The sequence below is a fragment of the Carica papaya genome, chromosome 3 (assembly GCF_054855325.1).
Source record: "Carica papaya isolate Zhongbai chromosome 3, ASM5485532v1, whole genome shotgun sequence".
Classification (NCBI taxonomy): Eukaryota; Viridiplantae; Streptophyta; class Magnoliopsida; order Brassicales; family Caricaceae; genus Carica; species Carica papaya.
In genome coordinates this window covers 30,895,759-30,919,187 of record NC_142311.1, presented here as the reverse complement: position 1 = coordinate 30,919,187, position 23,429 = coordinate 30,895,759, and the positions used below count along the sequence as shown (strand labels likewise).

Below are 23,429 nucleotides of genomic sequence, written 5' to 3'. Positions count from 1 at the left end.
CATGAGTAATGAATTCACATTTTGAGGTAAGTACCTAAAACAAGCATGCATTATACCGGTAGAAACGTATTAAACACATAATTGAATGACATGATAACCTATATAGAGAGACCTTACCACGTTCACCGTAAAATTTAGAATAAATACATCAAAGTAATCAGTATAATGAACATAATAGCATAATAAACAACTGTAGGGATAATTACTACAATTAAAACTCAAACAGGCATAAACTGACCGATTATTTGCTCCACTGGTAACCTATACTTTAATCGATTAGAGGACTGCAAATTAACTAAATTATCCATTCATTTATCAGTTTATGCCCGTTTGAGTTTTAATTGTAGTAATTATCCCTACAGATGTTATTTGCTCCACTGGTAACCTATACTTTAATCAATTAGAGGACTGCAAATTAACTAAATTATCCATTCATTTATCAGTTTAACTTCAATTTTACCGTAACAGAGAAAAGGGGTGATGGATTTTTACACTAGGTCGGTGTCTAGAATACCACTTTTTTTACTACGGTTCCCGATTCTTAGATTTCTTAAATTTTTCTATTAAAACTAAAATATACATAAAAATTAGTGTGAAAATATGCAAAAAAAATGACCAAAAGGACAAAAACTTTCACCGAGGGTTGGGTTGGGATTTCGGCACGGTGACGCTACCGTGCTCCATCGTCTGGTCCTCCTTCTTTGGCAGCTCCTCCTCTTGGTCAGGCCGTTTTCAGTCAATTCTAGATAGAAACCTATTTAATTCATGATTAGGAGGTTTTTATCGGTAGAAAAAGGGGAAAAAATTAAGGCTTATTGACATTTTTTTTATCTCCAGTGCGGTAGCTCAGCCAAGCTCCATTGTTCGTTCCTCACGATTCATGGCTTTTTCAGTCACCCTGCATCAGAAAGGAGTTACATGGCTGAAGGGCGGGGAAAACAGAGTGGATGGAAAGAGGATATGGCTTACTGGAGCATTTTTCGGTCTCTGGTGTGCCGGCTCAGCTGAGCTCGATCGTTCTTTCCTCACGGGTCGTAGTTGTTTTCAGCTAATTTACATAAAACAATATATTAGCGGGTTAAAGGGTAGAGAAATGAGAAGAATGGGAAAAAATCGCACTCACCGGCACGATTTTGGTTTCTGGTACGGCGACACTGGTGGCTGGGCTTCTCCTCCAGCCGCCCTTCTTCTTCTTCTCCAGCGAGCGAGTGTACAGCTAGGGTTAGGGTTTGGTGGAAGAGGCACTTAAATACTCCATTTCTCTCGATCTGGGCCATCCATTTAGGTCTACATGGTGCCTCCTCAGTCGTCTAATCGCGCCTAATAGGGGAATAAATCTAGGCCATTCAATCAAAAACATATGGACCATCCGATCACGCTTATTCGGGAAGTCAATCCACATCGTTCATGCACGCGGGAGTGAGCACGGACCATTGGATCACCTAGGCATGCAGATCGTCTGTGTGGCTCATGCGTGGAGCTCGTGCCAGCGTGTTCGCCACGCAGCGCATTTTAACTCGTTATGCTACTGACATAGCAATCCCACGTGGCTGCTTTTTCTTTTTTAGCTATTTGGCTCATGTTTTCAAACTTTTTTTTTAAATACACCCTCTTTTTATTTACAGTTTCACCCTATTTTCTAAAATTATTTTCAAATTCATCAAGAATTCATATTCCTAAAAAAAATCAAAAATTTTTTTAATTAACTCTTATTATTCTTATTAAAAAATTAAATTATGTCATCTCGAGCCTAAAGTTTAGACTCGAAATATTACAACTCTCCCCCTTTTAAGAAAATTTTGTCTCTTAAATTGTTGCTCCCTAGTCAAACAATTGAAGGTATCTAGCCCTGAAGTCTGATTCCAACTCCTAAGTGGTCTCATCCTGCGAGTGATTTTGCCATAAAACTTTGATAAATGAAATTTTTTTTTTTTGCAAAGCACTCTGTTCTTTCGGTCCAAAATGTCAACTGATACCTACTCATAAGATAAATCCTCCTAAAATGGAAGTGACTTGTAAGACAAAGCATGTGAGGATTCAAGGTTATACTTACTCAGCATCAACACATGGAAGACGTTATAGAATCTGGATAATTCTGGAGGCAGTGCTAGTCTGTAGGTAGATATCCCAATCCTATCCAAAATTTCGAATGGTCCGATGAACCAGGGATTCAACTTTTTTCCTCTTGCCAAACCTGGCGATGCCCTTAAAGAGGGGTGACCTTAAAGAATACTCAATCGCCTTTCTTAAATTCTAAATCTCTCTTTCGAGTGTTCACATAACTTTTCTATCTATTCTAAGTCGTTTGAATATTTTTTCTAATCTTGGCAATCTTCATTGTGGTCTCATTTACAAGATCTGGGTCAATCAATTTTCTATCACCTACCTCATCCCAACAGATCAGTAACCTGCAGGGTTGGTCATATAATACCTCATATAGAGCCATACCAACACTTGCTTGATAACTGTTATTGTAGGCGAACTCTGTCAGAGGTAAGTGGTCATCCCAATGCCCTTCGACATTTAGAACACAAGCCTTGAGTATATCCTCCAGTGTGCGAATAATTCATTCTGATTGTCCATCTGTTTGGGGGTGGAATGTTGTACTAAGAGATAATTTCGTTCTCATTGCTTGTTGAAGGCTTGTTCAAAATTTAGAGGTGAACCTGTGGCCCTTGTTTGATACCACTATCACTAGAACTCCATGTAGTCTGACTATCTCTTGAATACATATTCTAGCTAACTTGTTCAATGGATCTGTTATTTTGATGGCCAAGAAATGAGAGGACTTAGTGAATCGATCAATAATCACTCAGATCGCATCGTGTCTCGAATGTGCCTTAGGCAATCCTGTTATAAAATTCATGGTGATATGTTCCCATTTTTATTTTGGGATTGGCAGTGACTGAAGTGTTCCACCTAGGTGTTGATGCTCCGGTTTAACCTGTTGGCATATAAGGCATTTAGAGAAGAAATCAACAATTTTCCTTTTCATCTCACTCCACCAGAATTGGGGCCGCATGCTTTGGTATATCTTGGTACTTTCCAGATGCATGGTGAACTTTGAACTGTGAGCCTCTGTCATGATATCTCTCTTCAACTTATTGTCACTAGAAACACACAACCTATCTTGGAACCTGAGCAACTCATCTGCAGAGAATCGGAACTCTGAATTCAAATCCTGTTCTGTGTCCTTTTTGAGAGCTACTAGAGTAGAATTGGTCAGTTGAGCCTCCTTTATTCTCTAAATTAACTCAACTTAGACTATTAAGTGAGCTAGACATATACCCATTTTCAAGTCTTAGAGTTGTATATGTTGTGTGGCCTTTATCATCCTATACTCAGAAACCATTATTTGAGCTAACATACCTGCATTCTTCCTGCTGAGGGCATCGACTACCACATTATCCTTACCCGGGTGGTATAAGATCTTATAATCGTAATCCTTAAGAAATTATATTTAACGACTCTGACACATGTTGAGGTCCTTCTAGGTGAATATATACTTTAGACTCTTATAATTTGTATAGATTTCAAATGTTTCTCCATTCAAGTAATGACACCAGATTTTCAAGGTGTGGATAATGGCAGCAATTCTAAGTCATGGGTGGGGTAATTCTTTTTATGAACTTTTAAATGTCTTGACCCATAAGATATGACTTTCCTGTGTTGCATCAAAACGCAACCCAGTCCTTAGTAAGACGCGTCACTGTATACTGTATACCCACTTGTTCTATTCGACAGAGTCAATACTGGTGCGATAGTCAGTCGTTCCTTAAGTTCTGAAAAGCTCTTTTTACATTCTTCATTCCACTTGAACTTGATATTTTTTTTCGTAAGTTATGTCAGGGGGGTTGCTATACTTAAGAATCTTTCTACAAACTTGCGGTAATAATCTGTCATACCCAAGAAGCTTCTAAATTTCTTGATTGAGGTCAACTACTTCCAACCTATCACTGCATTAATCTTTTCAGGATTTACTAATACTCTATCTTTCGATACTATGTGTCATAAGAATGAAGTCTGCTCAAGCCAAAATCCACACTTACTCAACTTTGTATATAGTTTCTTTTTCTTGAGAATCTATAATACTTGAGTCAGATGTTGAGTGTGTTGTTATCTGTTCGTAGATTAAATTAGGATATCATCAATGAAAACTAAGTTCTATTAAATCTACGCTCAATTCTCTACTTGTTATTTCTATTATACAAACTTTATATATAACATTCCTTAGTAATATTTCGTTCCCAAGTGTAGACACAAATAATACAGAATCAAGATTTTTAGGTAACACATTTAAATTTTGAGTAAAAGCATATGAAACAAAAGAATATGAAGCACCAGTATCAATCAAGACATGTGCAAGGTAGTTACAGATAGTATACGTAACCTTTATCACATCTGGGTTTGCCTCAACATCCTACTGAGTGAGTGTGTAGACTTTGTCATAGGCTGGGGGTCTGGTGTGATTATGATTTTGTGGACACTCTCTCGCATAGTGCTGGGCACTCCCACATATATGATAGTAAAGTTGATCTCCATAATCCTTGCCACAATGCTGGGAAACCTTGTCGCATCCTCCTATCAAGGCCTGGGGAGGAGCCTGAGTTGCGGGCCTTGACCTCTTATTCTATTGGTTTAGTGCAATAGGTACTAATTTGCAATGCGGAATTGGGGGCCTGGAGTTGCCCACTACTGGGAGAAAAATACGGAGCTTCCTCTCTATCAATTATGCCTTAACTAAGACCGTTGAATAAGTGTCAAGCTTGAAGACATACAACTGTTGTCTGATCTCAGGAAGAAGACCCCATTCAAACCTTCTTGCCTTCCTGTCTTTTTCTGTCATGCTCTCAGGGGAGTACTAGCTTAACTCCAGGAATATTCGAACGTATTCTGATACTGAAAAATCTCCCTGGACCAGGTATGAAAACTCCATTTTCTTCAGATGTCAGAGGTGTTCTAGGAGATACTCAACATTGAAGGTTGTAAAAAACTGTTCCCAAGTGACTGGAGTGGATAGAATAGCTTGTTTAAGTTACCACTAACGCCCTGCCTCATCTACGAGCATGTAAGTGGCAAGGACAACCTTATGTTCGGGAACTACTACAAAGGTTGCGAAGGCCTTCTCTGTCTCTACTAACTAGTACTCAACTTCTTCAAAAGTGGATACCCCTACAACTGTAGATGGATTAAGTCTCTTGTACCTCTCGATATAGCTCGGGTCTATCATGGGTGGAGCTAGGCCCTACTGAAGGGGAATTGGATTATGCTGGGGAGGGACCGATGTCCTTATGGCGACACTAGGTTGTATGGTGGAGGCACCAGATTATATTACAATGGTGTCAGATGATACTGTGGAAGAGCTAGGTTATACTGTGCATGTATCGGATCCTCTCAGTGTGGGGGTGAGCCAGTGGTAGAGGGGGATCAGGTAACTCCCTTCTCTCCTCCTTGGTCTACTGGGCAGAGATGAGTTTCTCAAGCATCTCAAAGAGTCGATCAACATCGTCTCGAAACGATCTTTCCCAGGCTATTTTATTTAGTGGGGGTCTTCCTCTCCTCATGTTCTTTTACTTATATTTTATAACAATGGTTTGATATTTGAGTTACATTAAATTACTCCAATTATATGTGCAAGGAATGGTTCCAAAGAATGCGGCTCTGATACCAATTGTAAAAGCCCAAATACCTACTAGAGATTCCGAGAATACAACATAGAAATAGTAGAATAAAATAATACTAAAATTTATAATTTAGCAGAAGCAGTTTAGAGTTTAAGATTACATTCTTGCACAGTTTACTTAAAATACCCTATAAGGCTACGGAATGCTCTTAGAAAACTTAAATAAAAAAGAGTAATAAAGAAAATAAATGTGATCGACCTCTGCTCGAAACTGAGGAAGAGGAGAGGGAATCTCCTAACTAGTTTTATCGTTGTTCAAGATCTGGTTTTTGGTCATCCTGATCTGAAATGGTTAATAATAAAGGGTGAGATACACTAGCTCAATAAGAATATTAATATTTTAACACTGATACGAAAAATCAAAGAGTTGTACAAAACGTAAAACAACTAATGAAGTTCATTCTTAATAAAATTTGTTTAACTGAAAACATTAATATTTTCTCAACCCACCTATAAATTCCTAAATGTCATTTATTAAGGTAAGAATCAAAATAATAATTTACAATACGCATTTCAAAAGACATATAGCAATAAACCTTTCATTATTTCCTAAAACTAGATTCTCACCACATTTATTTTTATCATTTTACCTTATCCATTGGTGCCGTTGGGGGTCCATAGGGGTCCCCACTACACATGAACATGAGCATTCATTCTATAATCAAACAGTCATCCCATACCCCGTCCGATAATGGATGCCAAAACACACAACCGTCTCAATGGTACGAACATAATTAAAATAATTATCAACCGGAATGGGACTTCTCAACCCTGTTCGACTGAGGGTAACGTCTATAGTAAGGTTTACCCTATGCGCCAAGTCCGTACACTCTTTTTCAAGACACATGGTAAGTCTTTTTATTAAACACCATTAATTCATGCATATCTTTTCTTTTATTTACTATTTAGCCTTAAGAGACACGTATATCTATATCCCAATAACATATGAGTAATATATACACATTTTAGGATAAGTACGTAAAATAAGCATTTATTATACTAATAGAAAAGTATTAAACACATAATTGAATGACATGACAACATATATAAAGAGGCCTTGCGATGTTCGCCGTAGAATTTAGAATAAATACATCAAATTAATCAATACAATGAATAGAATAACATAATAAACAACCGTAGGAATAATTACTACGATTAAAACTCAAACAGACATAAACTGACTAGTTACTTACTTCATTGGTAACTTGTACTTTAATTAATTAGAGGACTGTAAATTAACTGAAATTTCTATTCATTTATTAGTTTAACTTCAATTTTACCATAACGGGGAAAATGGGTGAGGGATTCTTATACTGGGTATCTAGAACATCACCTTTTTCACTACACTTTTCAACAATTTTTAGTTCTTAGATTTCTTGAATTTTTCTACTAAAATTGAAATGTACGTCAAAAATAGCGTGAAAATACGCAAAAAGTGACCAAAAGGACAAAAAATCTCACTAGGGGTTGGGTTTGGGTTCTGGCACGGTGACATCGTCGTTCTCTACGTCGGTTCCTCCTTCTCTAATAGCTCCTCCTCTCAGTCAGGCTATTTTTGGCCGGTTCTCAATAGAAACCTATTTAATTCACGATTAAGAGGTGTCTATCAGCAAAACAAGGGAAAAAACTGAGGCTTACTAGCATTTTTCGATCTCCGGTGCAACGGCTCAGCCAAGCTCCACCATTCTTTCCTTGCGATTCGTGGCTTTTTCAATCACCTTGCATAAAAAACAAGTTATATGGTTAAAGGACGGGGAAAACGGAGTGAACGAGAAGGGGATATGGCTTACTAGAGCGTTTTTCGGTCTTTGGTGTGGCGGCTCAGCCGAGCTCCGTCATTCTTTCCTCACAGGTCGCGACTGTTTTCAGTTAATCTACATAAAAAAACATGTTAGGGGGTTAAAGAGTAGAGAAATGAGAAGAATGGGAAGAAAAATCGCACTCACTAGCGCAATTTAGGTTTCTAGTGCGGCGGCGCCGGTGGCTGGGCTTCTCCTCTGGTCGCCCTTCTTTTTCTTCTCTAGCGAGCGGGCATGCGACTAGGATTATGGTTTCGGTAAAAGAGGTGCTTAAATACTCTCCTTCCCTCGATTTGGGCCATCAATCTTGGTCCGCGTGGTGCATATTCAATTGTCCGATCGAGCCTAATAGGAAAATAAATCTGGGTCGTTCGATCGAAGATATGTAGACCGTCTGATCGTGTTTATCCAAAAAGTCAATCTAGACCGTTTGTGCGCGCGAGAGTGAGCACGAGCCATTGGATCGCCCTAGCACGCAGATCGCCTGCGTGACTTCCGCGTAGAGCCCGTGCCAGCGTGTCCGCCACATGGCACGTTTTGACTCACTGTGCTGCTAACGTGGTTGTTCCACGTGGCCGCATTTCCCTTTTTGTGATTTGGCACATGTTTTCAAATTTTTCTTTCAAATATACCCTCCTTTTATTTACAATTTCATCATATTTTCTAAAATTATTTTTAAATTCATATAAAATTCATATTTCTTAAAAAAAAAAATTAATTAACTTTTATTATTATTATTTAAAAATTAAATTATATCATCTCAAGCTTAAATTTCATGATCGGAATATTACAATGAAAGTCTTATTACTATTATTTGAGAACTTTTTTATGCTTTTTTTTAAACACTGAAACTACTTTTTAAAATCTATTTAAGCATAAATTGTTTACCAACAAATCAATTCCTTCATATTATAAATAAAGTCTTACACGTGTAAGTCTAAAAACAACTAGAGAAATTATTGCTCCTTTAATAGGGAGGCACTTTATATACTATATATATATATATATATATATATAAGAGAATCATATTCACTTGTTTATAATGCTCTGCAATCTATCTAAATTTGACCCTTTATACATCATCCATCATTAACTTACTTCACTAATTTATCCCTTCATTCAAAGATGCATATATATATATATATGTATATATTATATTAGAATTTTGTAAAAGTAGAAAAGTATTATTTTACCCAAAAAGTAAAGTGGGATAATAAAATTTTACTTAATTTACTTTTATATTTGTTCTCCATTAATACTTTTACTTTACTTTACAAGTTCGTTATATTATATGGGATTAATTGGTGTGATGGGTTTGCTATGATGCTTCAACATAATTGTTTGGTTAGGCTGTCAACAAAAGATTTTGTTTTCCTTGTATTCTTAATCTTACATCGATATTAAATATTATCTTTAAGAAAAAAAAAACCTAAACGACACTGTTTTGGTGATTAAGATTGAACTTTATATATATATATATATGCGTGTGTGTATACATATCAACCCCTTAATAATAGGGATACACCACCACCAGTGTCCACGTTTTTGTCCAATGTGTGTTGGCAGCTGGGACAGACAGAGAGACAGCCCCAACAAATTTATGTTGTCTGATCTTTGCAAAAATATATATATATATATATACACATATACGTATACGTATACACATATATACAAACAACTTCATCTGCAAATCTCAGCAATTCCTAGAATGGTTTTTTATTCCCCCCCCTAACCAAACAATTCCTTGCTGTCATATTTTTGTATGATTGTAATCATACTGTTTTTTTTAAAGGCTAAAATTACAAAATAGTTCTTGAATTTTAAGCTTAAGTTTATTTTTTTTAACATATACATATATGTATAATATATGTATTGGTTTTATTTGTACAAGCTGACGCCAACTAAGGACAAATTATATATGTATTTGATCATGCTGTCTGTGTGCTGGCAATGGACATGCAGCTAAGCTCTTCTTAGTTTGAAGTAAACTGTTACTTTCACACAAGGGAGGATTTGAAGTTGAAGAAATTTACATCGTCAATCAAATCTTATCTCTACATTTCATCTCATAAATTTTATTCACTTCTTTCGATTTCTATATCTAATAAAATCCTGTTAAATTTTTATTATGTATTTAAGAATTGTTAATCGTAAATTTATAATTATTTAATTTTAATATTAATTGAGTAACAGTAACTTAATCATAAACTAATAATATTTTAATTATAAAATAGTAATTTTTTATTTTCAATAATTATGAGTTAGTAATTTTCTTAACGAGTTAATGATCGTTTAATTCTTATAAAGTTTGTTTATTTTTTTTTTCTTATTTAACCTGATTGATTTCATAAATAAAAATTATTTGAGTTCAATTTAATTATTTTATATATATAATTTGTATTATTTTATTTTTACATATTCATTATTTTAAAAATAAATCTAAAATTTTAGTTAAAAATTTTCAGTCCGAAACTAAGTATGAAGCCTTACGAGGTAGGGTTGGGATTTTTCCCCCTCTGTGTTTGGGGGATTTTTTTCCTTCCAATTTAGGTAAATTAAATTTCCATGTGAGTGAATACATTGCATAGACATATGTAGATAGATACAAAGATATGATACAGACAGAAGGAATAGTGTCGTAGACAAAATGATGGTAGCCTTGGTGACAAAATTGGTGGCCCTTACCTAGGGATATTGTACTTTTAAGTTTGATCTTCTTGTCTCTTTTTATCACCATCATCATCACCAACCTTTTGGCCTGCTCCAATTCATCCCCCCATCCCCCTTGTATATTATTCAACTTTGGAAATTTTAATTCCCCAAATTTCCAAAAATTGGATATGAAATAAACATTTCCATGTTCTAAAAAAGAATTTTTTTATTAAAAATTTATATATTTTAATAATTAAATAACTAACAATTATATATACCAATAATAACAAAATTGAACTCAAATTTTATAAAGAATGGTAAAAATATTTTTTTACAAACATCCAAGCAAATGATAAACTACATAATTCTTTTCACTTCTCTCTCTCTCTCTCTCTCTCTCTCCCTATATATATATATATATGTGTGTGTGTGTGTGTGTATTTTACCTTCAGAACTGGAATTATTGAACTGTGAAATCCAGATATTAGAACTAGGGTTTAGAGAAAATGACAAATTATAATTTTAAAATTTTCCCATAGTAAGTGTCCATCTATCTCTCTTGCAGAGTAATTCACATTGACTAACCAAAATTCTGTGTCTTTTACTTTTCTACTTCAATTTGCTAGGTTAATTTTTCTATACTGCGAAAAATAAACATTTAAGTGTCTCGATTTGAAGAAAAATTTCTGGAGAAAAAACTCTCTCCCTTTTTTTCATTGAACTTGAAAACTAATACAACCAACAAGCTCATTAGTAGAAGAAAACAGAACCTTATAAACCATGAAGATGCTACTCTACAAATCATATTCCCAGTTTCAAACCACCCTTCTCTCTTCACATTCACATTCACATTCACATTCATTCATAGGCTCAGAAGAACTCCATCATCGGAATTGATCCACCGGCAGCCAGAATTTGCTGCTCAAGCTGTATAACCAACAATTCAAAATGAAACTTCGTTAGCTCCCATTCAAATTAGCATGCCACTAATCTACAATTGTACAATCTGTTTCAGGGTTTTCTTCCTTTTTCCCTCCGGTCCATGTTATCCATAGCTTTACCCACAGAAGTCAAAATTATAAAACTTTGTTGTATTGAACATGGGGATTAAGAGAAGGAAAATATAGTTTAGTTTCCAAAATTCTTTTATACTGAATCAGAACAAATCCGTATCTCATAATTGATCTAAATTTCTGTGTGATGTATACATGTTTCTTGCCTTCAGAACTATAATTATTGCTACTTTATGAGATTTAGTGTTTAGTAATCTGGATTCCTTGCAGGTCAGGTTGACAAAATCAAGTAAGTTTTTTCTTTTCTTTTTTTTCTTTTTTTCACTTTTTGCTTTAATTTTCTTGCTTAATTTTTTTATATACCACAAGAATTAACTCCAATACTGTTCTATACTGACCCTGAACAGATTTTCCAGCTTGTTCTTCACAAGGTAGTATTCCTGTTTCACTTGCTGCAGACAACTATGGCACCTGAAATCATCAACTCTGATCATCAGAAAAGAAAAAATACGAAATTTCACATAGTTTTAATCCTTCAAGTTTCTGGGTTTACTGTAAAAATTGATAAAAGTTGCTTGGTAGAAAGGAAAATTGAGAAAGAAAATCTATTTCCCATATGTGAAAAGGAAGAGTATATAAGAAGATTAAGATAACTCACGCCTCAATGTTCTGTTCCTCACAGAAGTTGCGGAAATTAATGCAGGCATTTTTAACTCTCTGTGCACCTATGCTGGTTGCCAAACAAACAAAAACTCCATCAAAAGAACAATGAAATAAATTAAGGACCCGTTTGGTGCACGAAAAGTATTTTCAATTTTTAAAGAAAATATAGATGAAAACCAGATTTTCAATAGTCTTTACTTCTTCCTTAACTAGATTGTATAATTCATTGAATGAAATATATATAAATTTTTAACAGAAAAAGGAAAAGAAAAACGTTTTCATGCACCAAACAGAGCTGCATTACTCTGCGTGTCAGATCTGAAATCAACTGAGTGTCGCCGGTGATTTTTTCACCCACTCCATTAATGTCAGAGAGAGAAGGTACCTGGAGCTGCTACCTTTCAATTGATGAACATGGGCATCTACCCGTTTGAAATCCATAGCTGGCTGATCTCTATAAAACAAAAAATGTATATATAATAAAAAACCCAGATAAAGAAAAAAAAAAGTTCAGTTACAGAGGTATATTGTCAAACAGAACCACGAACAAGAAACAGGGGAAAGAAAATTTACAGAGAGAAAAAGAAAAGGCCTTACAAAGCCATTGTGAGATCATTGAGGAGTCTTTCAGAATCTTCAAAGAAGAGAGAAACAACTTCAACAACAAAATCTGGGTTGCTCTCGTCCTGAAGTTGCTGAAGCTGTAAGAACTGACCGTCCAAAAAACCCTTCTCCCACCATTAACAAAACCAGAAAATCACCATTTCCGCAGCCCAAAAAAAAAAAAAGAAAAAACAGAGCAAGAAACTCAGAAAATGAAAAAAAGAAAACAGAACACAGAACAGATCGAATCAAACAGAAGAAAACCCATTAAGATTAGGTGAAGTTGGAGGTGATATTTGAAACTTACTTCCTTAAACAAGGACTTGGTGTAGTCAACCAGCCTTCTCTGCATCTGACCCACATCCATGGCTGTGCTCGGCTTCTTCTTCTTCTTTTTCTTCTTCTACTACCTGTTTTAAAGCTAAATGGAGGCGAAATGAAAAGCAGCTTGTGGCTTAAATTGAAGATCTTGAGAGAGAGAATTATTGCACAATCAGAAAAACAAAAAACAAAAAAAAAAAAGAAGGTATAAATGCTTTGGGAAACCTTGAAAGGGATTTGATGAATTTAATGTGCAGAAACTAAAATCCAAAACTTTTTTCCTTTACCTTTTGTTTGTGTTGTCTGGTACCAGTTGCAGAGTAGTATACCACCTTTCCCTCGTTTCTTTTTCTCTGGATTCGTGCTCGCTTCCCCTCTTTCTCTTTTTTTTTTTTTTTGATCTCTCACAGAATCATACCTCCATCTCCCTGGATTTGTACTGTGATTTTTTTTACACCATTTATTGGTAGCATTTTAGCATGGCATTTAACTATGAGGCCGTTGGCATTGGATTTTTCTTTTCTCCGCGTTGGGGTGTTGTGTGTGTGTGTGTATATATATATATATAGATATTATATATAATTAAATCTTAATAAATGTTTGAATTATTTGATTCATTTTCCTACTTTTTAAATAACTAAAGAATATTTTCTACAGTATGAATTTTAAGTTAAAATTTTAATTAAAGAACAGTAAGTAGTTTCTTAATTAAAAATGTGTTTCAATTTTAGTATTTTGAGAAAAAATTATATTTGTAGAAAATACGATCAAAAAAATTATTGAACTTTTTTTACTTCTATATTGTGTGCATTTTTTTTTTTGTAGTTCAAAAAATTTCACTTAGATTTGTAATTTTATAATATCTTGCTGTTTTGATCTTTCTTAATTATATATTTTAACAATTTAGATTAAATTTTTACAAATAATATTTTTCTATTAAATTTTAAATATTTTGTATTTATGAGAGAGAGAGAGAGAGAGAGAGAACAAAAAATAAATAAATAATAAATAAATAGAACAGAAAGCATAAGAGTTAAATGTAAGATATGATTAATTGGCTCTCAAGGGAACAAGTCCTGTCATTACAAGCTGGAAATACTTCTTTTGACTGCTAAATGTTTTGCTTCATACATTATTTCCAAATCTTCATCGTAAATTCTTTTTTTTTTTTTCAAATATACAAACTTATATATTTACTTATATTAAAAGAATTAAAATATTTGTATTATATTGAATTAAAAATATTTTGAAAATTTAAATTAATTACAAATTAGATGTCCTTAATTTTTATGTGATCATGGAAATGAAATGATTCAAATGAACAAGTATTCAAGTTTCAAGTGTGCGAGTGTATGTATCTATTTTGTTTGAGTTAAAGTTTGACATGTACTAAATATACTTAATATTTATACTTACAAATATGTATATTTTTATAATAATGAATTTAATGTAATAAAAAAAAAATTGGGTGGTTCATTTAATTTTGTTTAATAAATTAAAGTCAATGGAGAATCTTGGCATTGAAGAAGCCAATTCTACAGCTAATGTTGGTATATTTAATTTAATTGGGAAGTTCGGGGGACCTCTTTTCTTTTAAAGGCCTTACAAAAGCTTAATAGATTTTGAATGCTTTTATATTCTCTTCTTCTGCCTAAAATAAATGTGGAGAAAGAAAGAGAATCTTTTTATCACTTGTATATTATAATATATTTACTTATCATATTATACATATTACCAAAGTATGAATAATGGGTTTTTCTAATATATTTAAATTCTTTTTAAAGGATATTTAAATTTACTAATTTTTATTAGAATAAGTATCGGTAACGAACTATTTATAAATAATAAAATTAAATTTAGTGAAATATTATCATTTGATACATTTAAGTAAGTAAATCGTACGCACACAAAAAAAAAAAAAAAAAAAAACTCTTCAGATATAGTAAATAATTAATTATCGATTTATAGATTAGTTTTAAGATTTGATTCTTGAAAACGAGATTGTAAAAATTTTGTTTATAAATTTTCTAATTTTTGAACAAATCACATATCTTCAATTGAATCAATAATAATAATAATAATAATAATATATTGTTGATAATAAAGCAAAAGAGAAAGTAGTGAGTTTTAGGTTAAATGAAGTGTATGGTGACTGTTGCCATACGTATAGGATTCATCATTGATATTCTTCTTATCAATCAAAAAGACATTCTCTAACTTATTATTCCTTTTGGATGCATATGGTTTTGATAAGCAACTATTTCCTCCACGTGGGTGGGTGTTCAATTACTTTTGTTTATTGATTCCAAATTTGTTTATTAATACTTTTAAATATATTTTATTTAAATATACAATATGTTTTAGTGATAACTATATTCTAATTATATATTTGTGAGAATTTTAAATAAAATATTTAAGAAACGAGCTTACCAAGTTCTCAGATTTTTTTTTTTTCAAATGCTGAGTTTAAATTTCTTCGATCTAAGCTTTTAACTAAAAACTTTACTGGGACCATTCAAATTCGAAGTCTATTCTTTAAATGAAATGGACTCCAACCATGCATGCATGCATGTATGTATGTATATGTACATACATATGCTCGTCTGTGCTTGTGGAGAAGGTAATACTGATTCTTTTTGTTTATTTTTTAGTTTTCTTGTAACTTGTATTTATGCGAACAAGATTCTCAAGTTTCAAATCAATAGAAAGAAAGGTGGGAGGTGAGCTACTAATGCTGCTAATGGTCATTATCAATGGCCTGCTTTAAATCTAGATAGAAGAACCCATTTTAACATACAGGGAAATGGGGAATCCAGTTGACCCTTGATTTACGTTATCAATTTTTGACATATCAAGGGAAAAACATAAAAAAAAAAAAAAAAAAAAAAAAAAAAAAGGAAAGAAAGTGTAAGCTATTAATTACATCATTTGTGAAAAAACTTTACCAATTAAAAGATCACGTCGCTCCTTTTAAGCACAAAAACAGCAATAGAGTGTTTCAGATTTGTAATTAAAGATTCAACTCAAACTTAAAAAAAACAATTTAGATTTAGATTGAACCAATTTGATTGGATTCATTCAGTCAGATCATTGTAATCAAAAGCTTGGATTTAAACCAAAAAGGGAGATGAAACTTCTTTTCTGACTCGATCCAGTTTCCGGATCCTCACCAAATTATGAACAGCATCATATAAAAACATCAAACTTTCATTTGATTGAGAGAGATTTAGGCCTAATTTACCTTTGATGTGGTGAGAATCCAAGTGTGGCCCTTCACACGGCATATTGGATAGCATGTCATCTCATAGAAATCGTGATTCTCTCTCCCTCTATCTTCTATGTGTATATTTATACGTATATATTTGTCTTTCCCTAAGGCTAAGAAGAAGCCAAAGATGGGAAACAGACACCTCTAATAAACTAAAGGTAAACCTTATCCGGAGGAGGGGCCAAAACAGTGACTCTGGAAATGAGCTTTTCGAAAAGGACAGACCCATAAACTGTTTCATTCCTACAAAATCTAAAATGGTAACAAGCGCCAATCACACAGTTGCATTACATGCCAGTTGTTTCAAGAATATGTGATAGAAGAATGTCACAGTCCAAGACAAATTTAGACCTCAAGGTTATTGTATATGACATTGACATCAAATAAAAATGGTGTTCATGACATGCTTCTCGGCCCCATTAACATGGGACAATTCAACTGCATAACACTCCAAAAACAATTACGCCGTGTTTGGACAAATACAAAAATTTAATATAATTCATTTATGTCTACATTTATTCAACTGGAAAAGGATATAAATGCTAAGAGAAGATATTAATTCTACCAGAATATAAAACGTTGAACTCATTTTATACTTTTATATGGAATTAAAGTAAAACTTCCGTCAATTTTGTAAGAAATATTATTCCAATACCATGTAGATCTATCTCCTCTGAAATCAATTTTTACCATTTTACTGAATCTTCTGGTTTAATAAAGGATGGAAGTTAATGAAATTTTAATTTCATTGTTCCACCGATCATTCCAATTCCAGAGTTCCTGATGACTTCAAATTTTATTATTTTAAAGAGTATATTCACTTTTTTCTAGTTAACCTAATTGTGTATTTGCAAAATAAATTCCATTACATTTTTAGATTTGTCAAAACATAGCCTAAAAAGACAAACATGCTGATAACAGAAACGATTAAAAACAGGTACCATTTTCTGTCAAATCTATGTACCGTACCTATAATTCACCATGAAAAAAGAAACCAACAAATGACCCAAAAACAACCTGTGAACAGAAAGTACATATGGGAGGACGTTTGGTTAAAAGCTAACAAACCTTACAGCTTCTCCTACAGTACCCGGGAAGTTCTGGAGATCCCACCATGTACTCTGGATTCTTGGTACATTCACCAAGTGCAGCCCATCTCTCGCAACTTCCATTCAGATCTGTGCAGTTCCCACCAGCTGCCAAGTTCTTATCAAACGAGTCTACATGAATCCATTTAGTTGCTGACCATTTCTCACCTTCAATAACAGGGCAACCAGCATGCAGACTGCTGGTGTCTGGCGTTGCATTTGGGAGAAGGCTGAAGAAGAGAAGAGCATCTCCTCTTCGAGGTTTGACTAAGTATTTTCAAGGAGGGCATAGAAAATAAAAAACACATGTCAAGTTCTTACTTTATTAAATCTAGATTTGTGGAAAAACTTTCAAAAATTTTCCATTGCTCACCAGCAATTCCTTTCTTTGCACATTCGGAAAGGTCATCATTTTCCACAGGAGCTTTACGATGTGAAGTTTCCTGCTAGCAAAATCATATCCGAAGTAAGATTATCAAGTAGGATACCGGTAACTATCACCTTCAGTTCCTTCCTTTTACATCAGTTTAATCATCGAAAATAACAGGATTATGTAACAGCCAATAAATAATAACAGTCCAATCCATCAGAACTACAGAACTGAGCCAGAATGTTTATCAGGGGCTTAAAATTGAAGGAAAATAATAAATGCAGGGTTACTGTAAAACAAAAAGTAATTAAAAGGAGACTGGAGAGCATTTATGCATAGCAATATGCAACTACATCTAAAAAGTCTAATAAAATGAATGATTCAAACAAACCTCTGCTGATGGGAAAACAGTTTCGCCACCTTTTGCCACATCAGTGAGATACATGAGAACAGTTGCTACACGGTGTCCCCCACGAGCAATATTGACTTTATCAACAAAATAATCATAATGTGGGTCGTACTTCTGCCCGTGCTCATATCTGAGAACCTGTATGTCTTCCCCATTTTCTGGCAACAAATAACATATAATCACACTGTACTTCATTTTAATATATCTAAATAACAAAATTCAAACATCTATATGTCCAATTAAAAGCATTGAGACATGTCAAGTCTTAGTAAATAAATCTACCTATGGCACAAAGCTAACTCCCCAACTTCTGAAACAGAACATTACTTTTAGGTAGATTTGCAGCTTATTAAAATGCTTACCATTAACTGATGCTTATAGATGCTTACTAAACAAAATCAATCGCCAAACCATCCAAGTCACTCTAAAAAGAAAGGACTAATTGCTACTATTTCCAAAGCCACAGCCCTAGTCTAAAAATAAAAAAGAGCATAATTCAGAATATAGTAGACCTTTTGGAAGGAAGGTCCAAGTTGAAATCTTCTCCTCTATTCCTGCAACAATAGGATCCTACAAAAGAAGAAAGAAACTTTAAATAATGCGCAATGCAGTTTTTATCCGACAACCACAGACAAAAGACAAAAATAAATTCGTAAAATAACTGTTTGGATGTTAGCAACTTGGCAATATACTCATCCAAAACTAATCTGTAAAAGCATAAAGCATATCACATAAAACCCATCCAAACATCATAATCATTTATCCTTATTTACATATGCATGCCCACATGACTAACTACTAATCTAACAAGAATAACTTTGCCATAAATCTTTTCAGGGGAGGGGAAGGTGGGGTGAGCATTAGAACAGGACAGATTGAAATACTAAGCAGTGGTATGAAATGAAACCTAAAGTATGGTACTTTGTTTAGAAAAGAGTAAAATGGAAATGAAATCAATAGTAGTTACCCTAATTCACTTTCTATTAATTCTCCCCTAACTGGCCTTTAAGGGAAAATGAAGGAGAAATGTTCCCCCGCATTCTCTTCAGTTTCATTACAAAAGACACTACAGAACAAGGTTAAATTTTTTACTGCGCTCCCCTTTTATTTCTTTACATCCCGCGATAATCTATCAGAAAAGCCTAAAATATAGAGTTAAATAAGTAAAATGTGACTCATTTACAAAAACTAGTTTTGGCTCCTTTCTTTGTTAGTGAAGGATGGTAAATTAAGGTGCTACTGTTCAGGTCTGTTTTGGAAGAAGGGAAGTCCGGATGGTAAATTAAGGAAAAATACTTTCATCTTGTTTGAGAGAGCATTTCATGATGGAATGGAGTAGTAATATGATGACAGGGGTGGAAGAAGAGGGTAACCAGGAGGGGAAACAATGCCACTTCAATTTTGCAATCCACCCCCCTCATCTCCTCCCCCACAAGAAAAACAATTAGTCCATTAGCATACACATAATTTTTGGATCTCCCTTATACAGTTTTAATTTTGATATTATATATATTATTATTCAAATTCATACTGTGTTTGACTTTTTCCTTAGAATTAGATTAAAACAACAACCCAGAAGGTAAACATCAAAAATTAGATTCTCTTATTGCCTCTCTCCCTTTTTCATATCTAACCACATGCCCTATTTCTTCTCTTTCTTTTCTATTCTCCTCTTCTTGACCATTAATGACCATGCAATATGCTTCTCAAGAAACTTATCTATGGCATCACACTAGCACATAAAAGATCTCCTTTCATGACTTTTTAACCAACAAAACACAATATTGTCCAACTTAGAAATACAACCATCACCAAAAAAATGGATGATGACTAATTCGTACACAGATTCATATATAGAAGAAAGGGTGCTAAAAATTTTTACTTCGATTCACTTATTGATGAGTTTCGTATGCTAGGAAAGAATATCAAGTACAATTGGAAGTATGAAAATAGGAGCAAAATAGGTATTCTGATAAATATATCTTTTGTGTTGTGTGTATGTCAGCGAATGTGACAATTTACCACTCTTTTTGTAGTATATATAAGATATTGCAATATAGAAAAAAAAATTACACTTAACACTCTTTTTAATGATTATTATTGTTGCTCCCTTTAGAAATTTGGTTCGAACATTACATGGTTATGAAACTTCACCGCCATCCAGATCCTTAAATACCTCATCTCGGGAGTTATGAGAGAACAAATGGAAGGAGAATGAGAGTTAAAAATAATTTTGGCAGCTAGATTTGGCTTATTCTTTCTTAAAGAATAATCCCCTAACTCTATCCAAACAAAGTAAAACATTTTATTCCCTTTCTACTACTGTCCTATTCAAACAAAGTATGATATTCTACATTGCATACTTTGTTCCTGTTGGTATTTTAGTTTGAAAAGCAATTACCAATTATGTTTGATAATTTATTCCATTCCATTACTTAACCCCCTCCTCAAATTAGAGAATTAAAATTCTTTCCGTTATCTTAGTTTTCCTACATAGGTTGCACTCCATGTAGATTAATATTCCCTGCTTCAGGATATTTATATATATTGCAATAAGTGTCCATATAAATACCCATGTACAATCTCTTCATAACATACATAAAGTCATATATCCGGAGATATATCAGCAACATAATTTTGAAGTTATACATATTAAGTTAAGTACACTCTTTGTAGCTGTGTCTCTTTGAATTGTGAGGTGTCTAAGAGGTCCACAATGCCGCACGTAACTCTGAACGAGCCACTGACACACCTTAATTTAGAGGTATACAGATCTCGATTGAGCTGGATTCACTTCTAATTGAAAATCTACTACAGGGTATTTTACTTAGTCAGTGGTAATATCGCGTCTTGAAAAAGTAAGACTAAAGTTGTGAGATCAAATCTAGTGTTGACAGGTCTATGGCTAATATTTCTTCTGAGATTTCGCTAAATATTTCCTCCATGAACTTGGGTTTGCACAATCACAATCACAACTCATAGAGTTACTATGCAATGCCAGGTAGCGAGCAACATTAATTAAAACTCAGTTCTCCGTGAGAGTACTAAACAGAGTGAGGATAACTGTCATTTTATTAGAAGAAAAGCTCTTACAAAATGTGGTTTCAACTATAGTTACTATACATGTAAGTTAGCAGACTGACTAGCTTATTTGTCAACAAAATCCTTGAGAGATGCTACAGTTCAGTAACTTAAGTTCATTATAACAAACTTTGAAAATCAAATTCATATGCTCTAGCTTGAGGGTGAGCAAGAATCTTTTTATCTATAGTTATTTATCTATCTTACTAGTCCTACAGAGGTCAATATTTCTTACGCGGCTTAGTATTGCCTTCTTTGGTTATTTTCTTTTCTTGTTGCTCGTGTTCCTATACATACCTATACAAATCTCTTGTTTACATATAATACTACAGTGTCTTCTCAAAAGCTTCTTATATCCTCAAATCATCCAACAACTGAGTCTGTAGAAGGCAAAAATTTGTTGCTAAATTGAAAATTACAAATGCTACTATCATAATATGCTAAAATGATATTTGGTAGAGAAGAAAAATTAGATCCAGCAAATATTCATTTGAACGTGACGAACTTTTCAAATGGCATCCTTCCTTGGCAGAAAGCTAATGAATGCAAAATTCTAGAGACTCCACCTGTAATCTAGAGTACAATCATAAGGATCATGACAGAGCTACTTAATCAAGCTCAGCAGCATAAAAGATATCAAAAGAAAGAATAATATATCATTGCATCTGATAAGATCGTCTAACTTAATGCTTTGACTATTTCCTTCAGACTCCACCTGTAATCTAAAGTACAATCCTAAGGATCATGACAGAGCTACTTAATCAAGCTCAGCAGCATAGAAGATATCAAAAGAAAGCATAATATATCATTGCATCTGATAAGATTATCTACCTTAATGCTTTGACTATTTCCTTTAGACTCCACCTGTAATCTAGAGTACAATCCTAAGGATCATGACAGAGCTACTTAGCCAAGCTCAGCAGCATAAAAGATATAAAAAAAAAAAGCATAATATATCATTGCATCTGATAAGATTGTACCTTAATGCTTTGACTATTTCCTTTACAGTTTTACAATTTCTTCCAAAGAAAATATGCAAATAGAATATAAAACAAGGATTTTATTTTTAGCAGCCAACATATGTACATCAGAGGAGAACTCCCTTGTATCTCAAGTTATTTCCACTGAAAGAGATTATTAGACGAAGCTTTAAACTTTCAACGACTATAACATATCAAATAATGGCAAGGAAATCAAACTACACTTAAAAAATACCAAAAACAAAAAAGGGAAAGAAAAGATTCTTTAAACAAGATAAATTAAAGAAGCAACCTTGGCTTTGCGGATAAACATCCCGGAACTTGTACGAACTTCACTTAACTTACTCTTTCCACTCACATTATCCGCAACCGCAGATCTCTTGAGCTCCGATTTCGCCTGTATTCGAAAAGTTAACAAGAATAATACACTCATTAGTCATTACCAATAAATAACGTGAACTTGAATTTTTTTTTTTTTTTGGAAATTCAATTGAAACGGAGTTGAAAGTGAAATTATAAACACGAGTAATCACTCACTAGAGAGATCAAGTGATCGCATTCTAAGTCCGTAAGGAAACCTTCGTACACAAACGCCCTAGAAAGACCCTCAAATCCATTAATTAAACTAATAAACAAAAAGAAAACAAACGTATGATAGAGTATTAAAATTTTTATATATTTCATTAATTTGCTTAGTAACCGAACAGAGAGAAAGTGAACCTTGGCTTCCATGAAACTTGTTTAACTTTCGAAGGATTGATGATGGAACTAGGCGAACTTATGGAGGAGCTAGAAGGTTTAAAGAATACAGATGCGATCATGAGGAGGCGAAGGAATTGCAGAGAAAAAATTCTAGTCGCCATAAGTATTGTTTGGATCTAAGAGAGATTTCCTGGGAAAAGTCTCCCAAATGCTGTCTTCTGGAGAAAATTATGGCATGCTGGTTTAACTGTCACAGGCCCAGAGCCCCGCACGACGATCTCACATGCTGACGCCGACGCACACGGTACGCGTCGTTTTGGCCAACTTTTCCTTTTCCTTTTTTTTTTTTCTTTTTCTTTTATTTTTTAAAAATGTTAGTTTCAACCCTGTGTAATATTAGATTAAATATATCATTTTTTATTAAACATTATTATTACTTTGGCTGACAATAAAATTTTTTCCCCAATTTAAAAAATAGTTTTAAGTCCCACATTTCTATAAATGATTTTTTAATTTTAAATATTTAATCCATATTATCTTATACGTATATATATAAATTTTGGTATAAATGATAGCTAGTTAAGCTACATCATAAAAAATATCAATTATTTTTAAAACTAATTTGATTATATTTAATTGATGTATTTTGTATATGTATTTAATTGATATAATTTAATAAATATAAGTATATATGGTATATAATTAATTTATTATTTATGTGTACTGATTTTAATATACGTTTTTATATTATTTTTAATTAACAATGTTTAGTAACAATTAAATGAATTATTTTACTT

At 33.4% G+C, this 23,429-nt stretch overlaps 3 protein-coding genes across 5 annotated transcripts; all 3 read right to left on the bottom strand.

Moving 5' to 3' along the window:
* Positions 1 to 2,884: 2,884 nt before the first annotated feature.
* On the bottom strand, positions 2,885 to 3,393 carry LOC148268563 (uncharacterized). The gene is made up of 2 exons (XM_088216093.1): positions 3,370 to 3,393; positions 2,885 to 3,244 (listed from the first exon to the last, which is right to left on the bottom strand). The coding sequence occupies exons 1-2, from the start codon at positions 3,391 to 3,393 to the stop codon at positions 2,885 to 2,887; spliced, it is 384 nt and encodes a 127-aa protein (XP_088072219.1).
* Positions 3,394 to 10,805: 7,412 nt separating this feature from the next.
* On the bottom strand, positions 10,806 to 13,266 carry AHP1 (histidine-containing phosphotransmitter 1). 2 transcript variants are annotated; one of them, XM_088216478.1, is made up of 7 exons: positions 13,022 to 13,266; positions 12,721 to 12,834; positions 12,408 to 12,538; positions 12,196 to 12,264; positions 11,806 to 11,877; positions 11,546 to 11,618; positions 10,806 to 11,061 (listed from the first exon to the last, which is right to left on the bottom strand). In XM_088216478.1, exons 2-7 carry the CDS (start codon positions 12,778 to 12,780, stop codon positions 11,005 to 11,007), a joined length of 462 nt encoding a protein of 153 aa, XP_088072604.1. In that variant the 5' UTR covers positions 12,781 to 12,834; positions 13,022 to 13,266; the 3' UTR covers positions 10,806 to 11,004. The 2 variants fall into 2 exon arrangements, with proteins under 2 accessions (XP_088072604.1, XP_088072603.1); XM_088216477.1 differs by having other exon boundaries at positions 12,721 to 12,823.
* A 3,626-nt stretch (positions 13,267 to 16,892) lies between these two features.
* LOC110819967 (2-oxoglutarate (2OG) and Fe(II)-dependent oxygenase superfamily protein) lies at positions 16,893 to 22,903 on the bottom strand. 2 transcript variants are annotated; one of them, XM_088216475.1, is made up of 7 exons: positions 22,651 to 22,903; positions 22,468 to 22,525; positions 22,223 to 22,327; positions 18,382 to 18,439; positions 17,852 to 18,027; positions 17,464 to 17,536; positions 16,893 to 17,357 (listed from the first exon to the last, which is right to left on the bottom strand). In XM_088216475.1, exons 1-7 carry the CDS (start codon positions 22,791 to 22,793, stop codon positions 17,062 to 17,064), a joined length of 909 nt encoding a protein of 302 aa, XP_088072601.1. In that variant the 5' UTR covers positions 22,794 to 22,903; the 3' UTR covers positions 16,893 to 17,061. The 2 variants fall into 2 exon arrangements, with proteins under 2 accessions (XP_088072601.1, XP_088072602.1); XM_088216476.1 differs by having other exon boundaries at positions 17,464 to 17,533; positions 22,651 to 22,899.
* Positions 22,904 to 23,429: the final 526 nt, after the last annotated feature.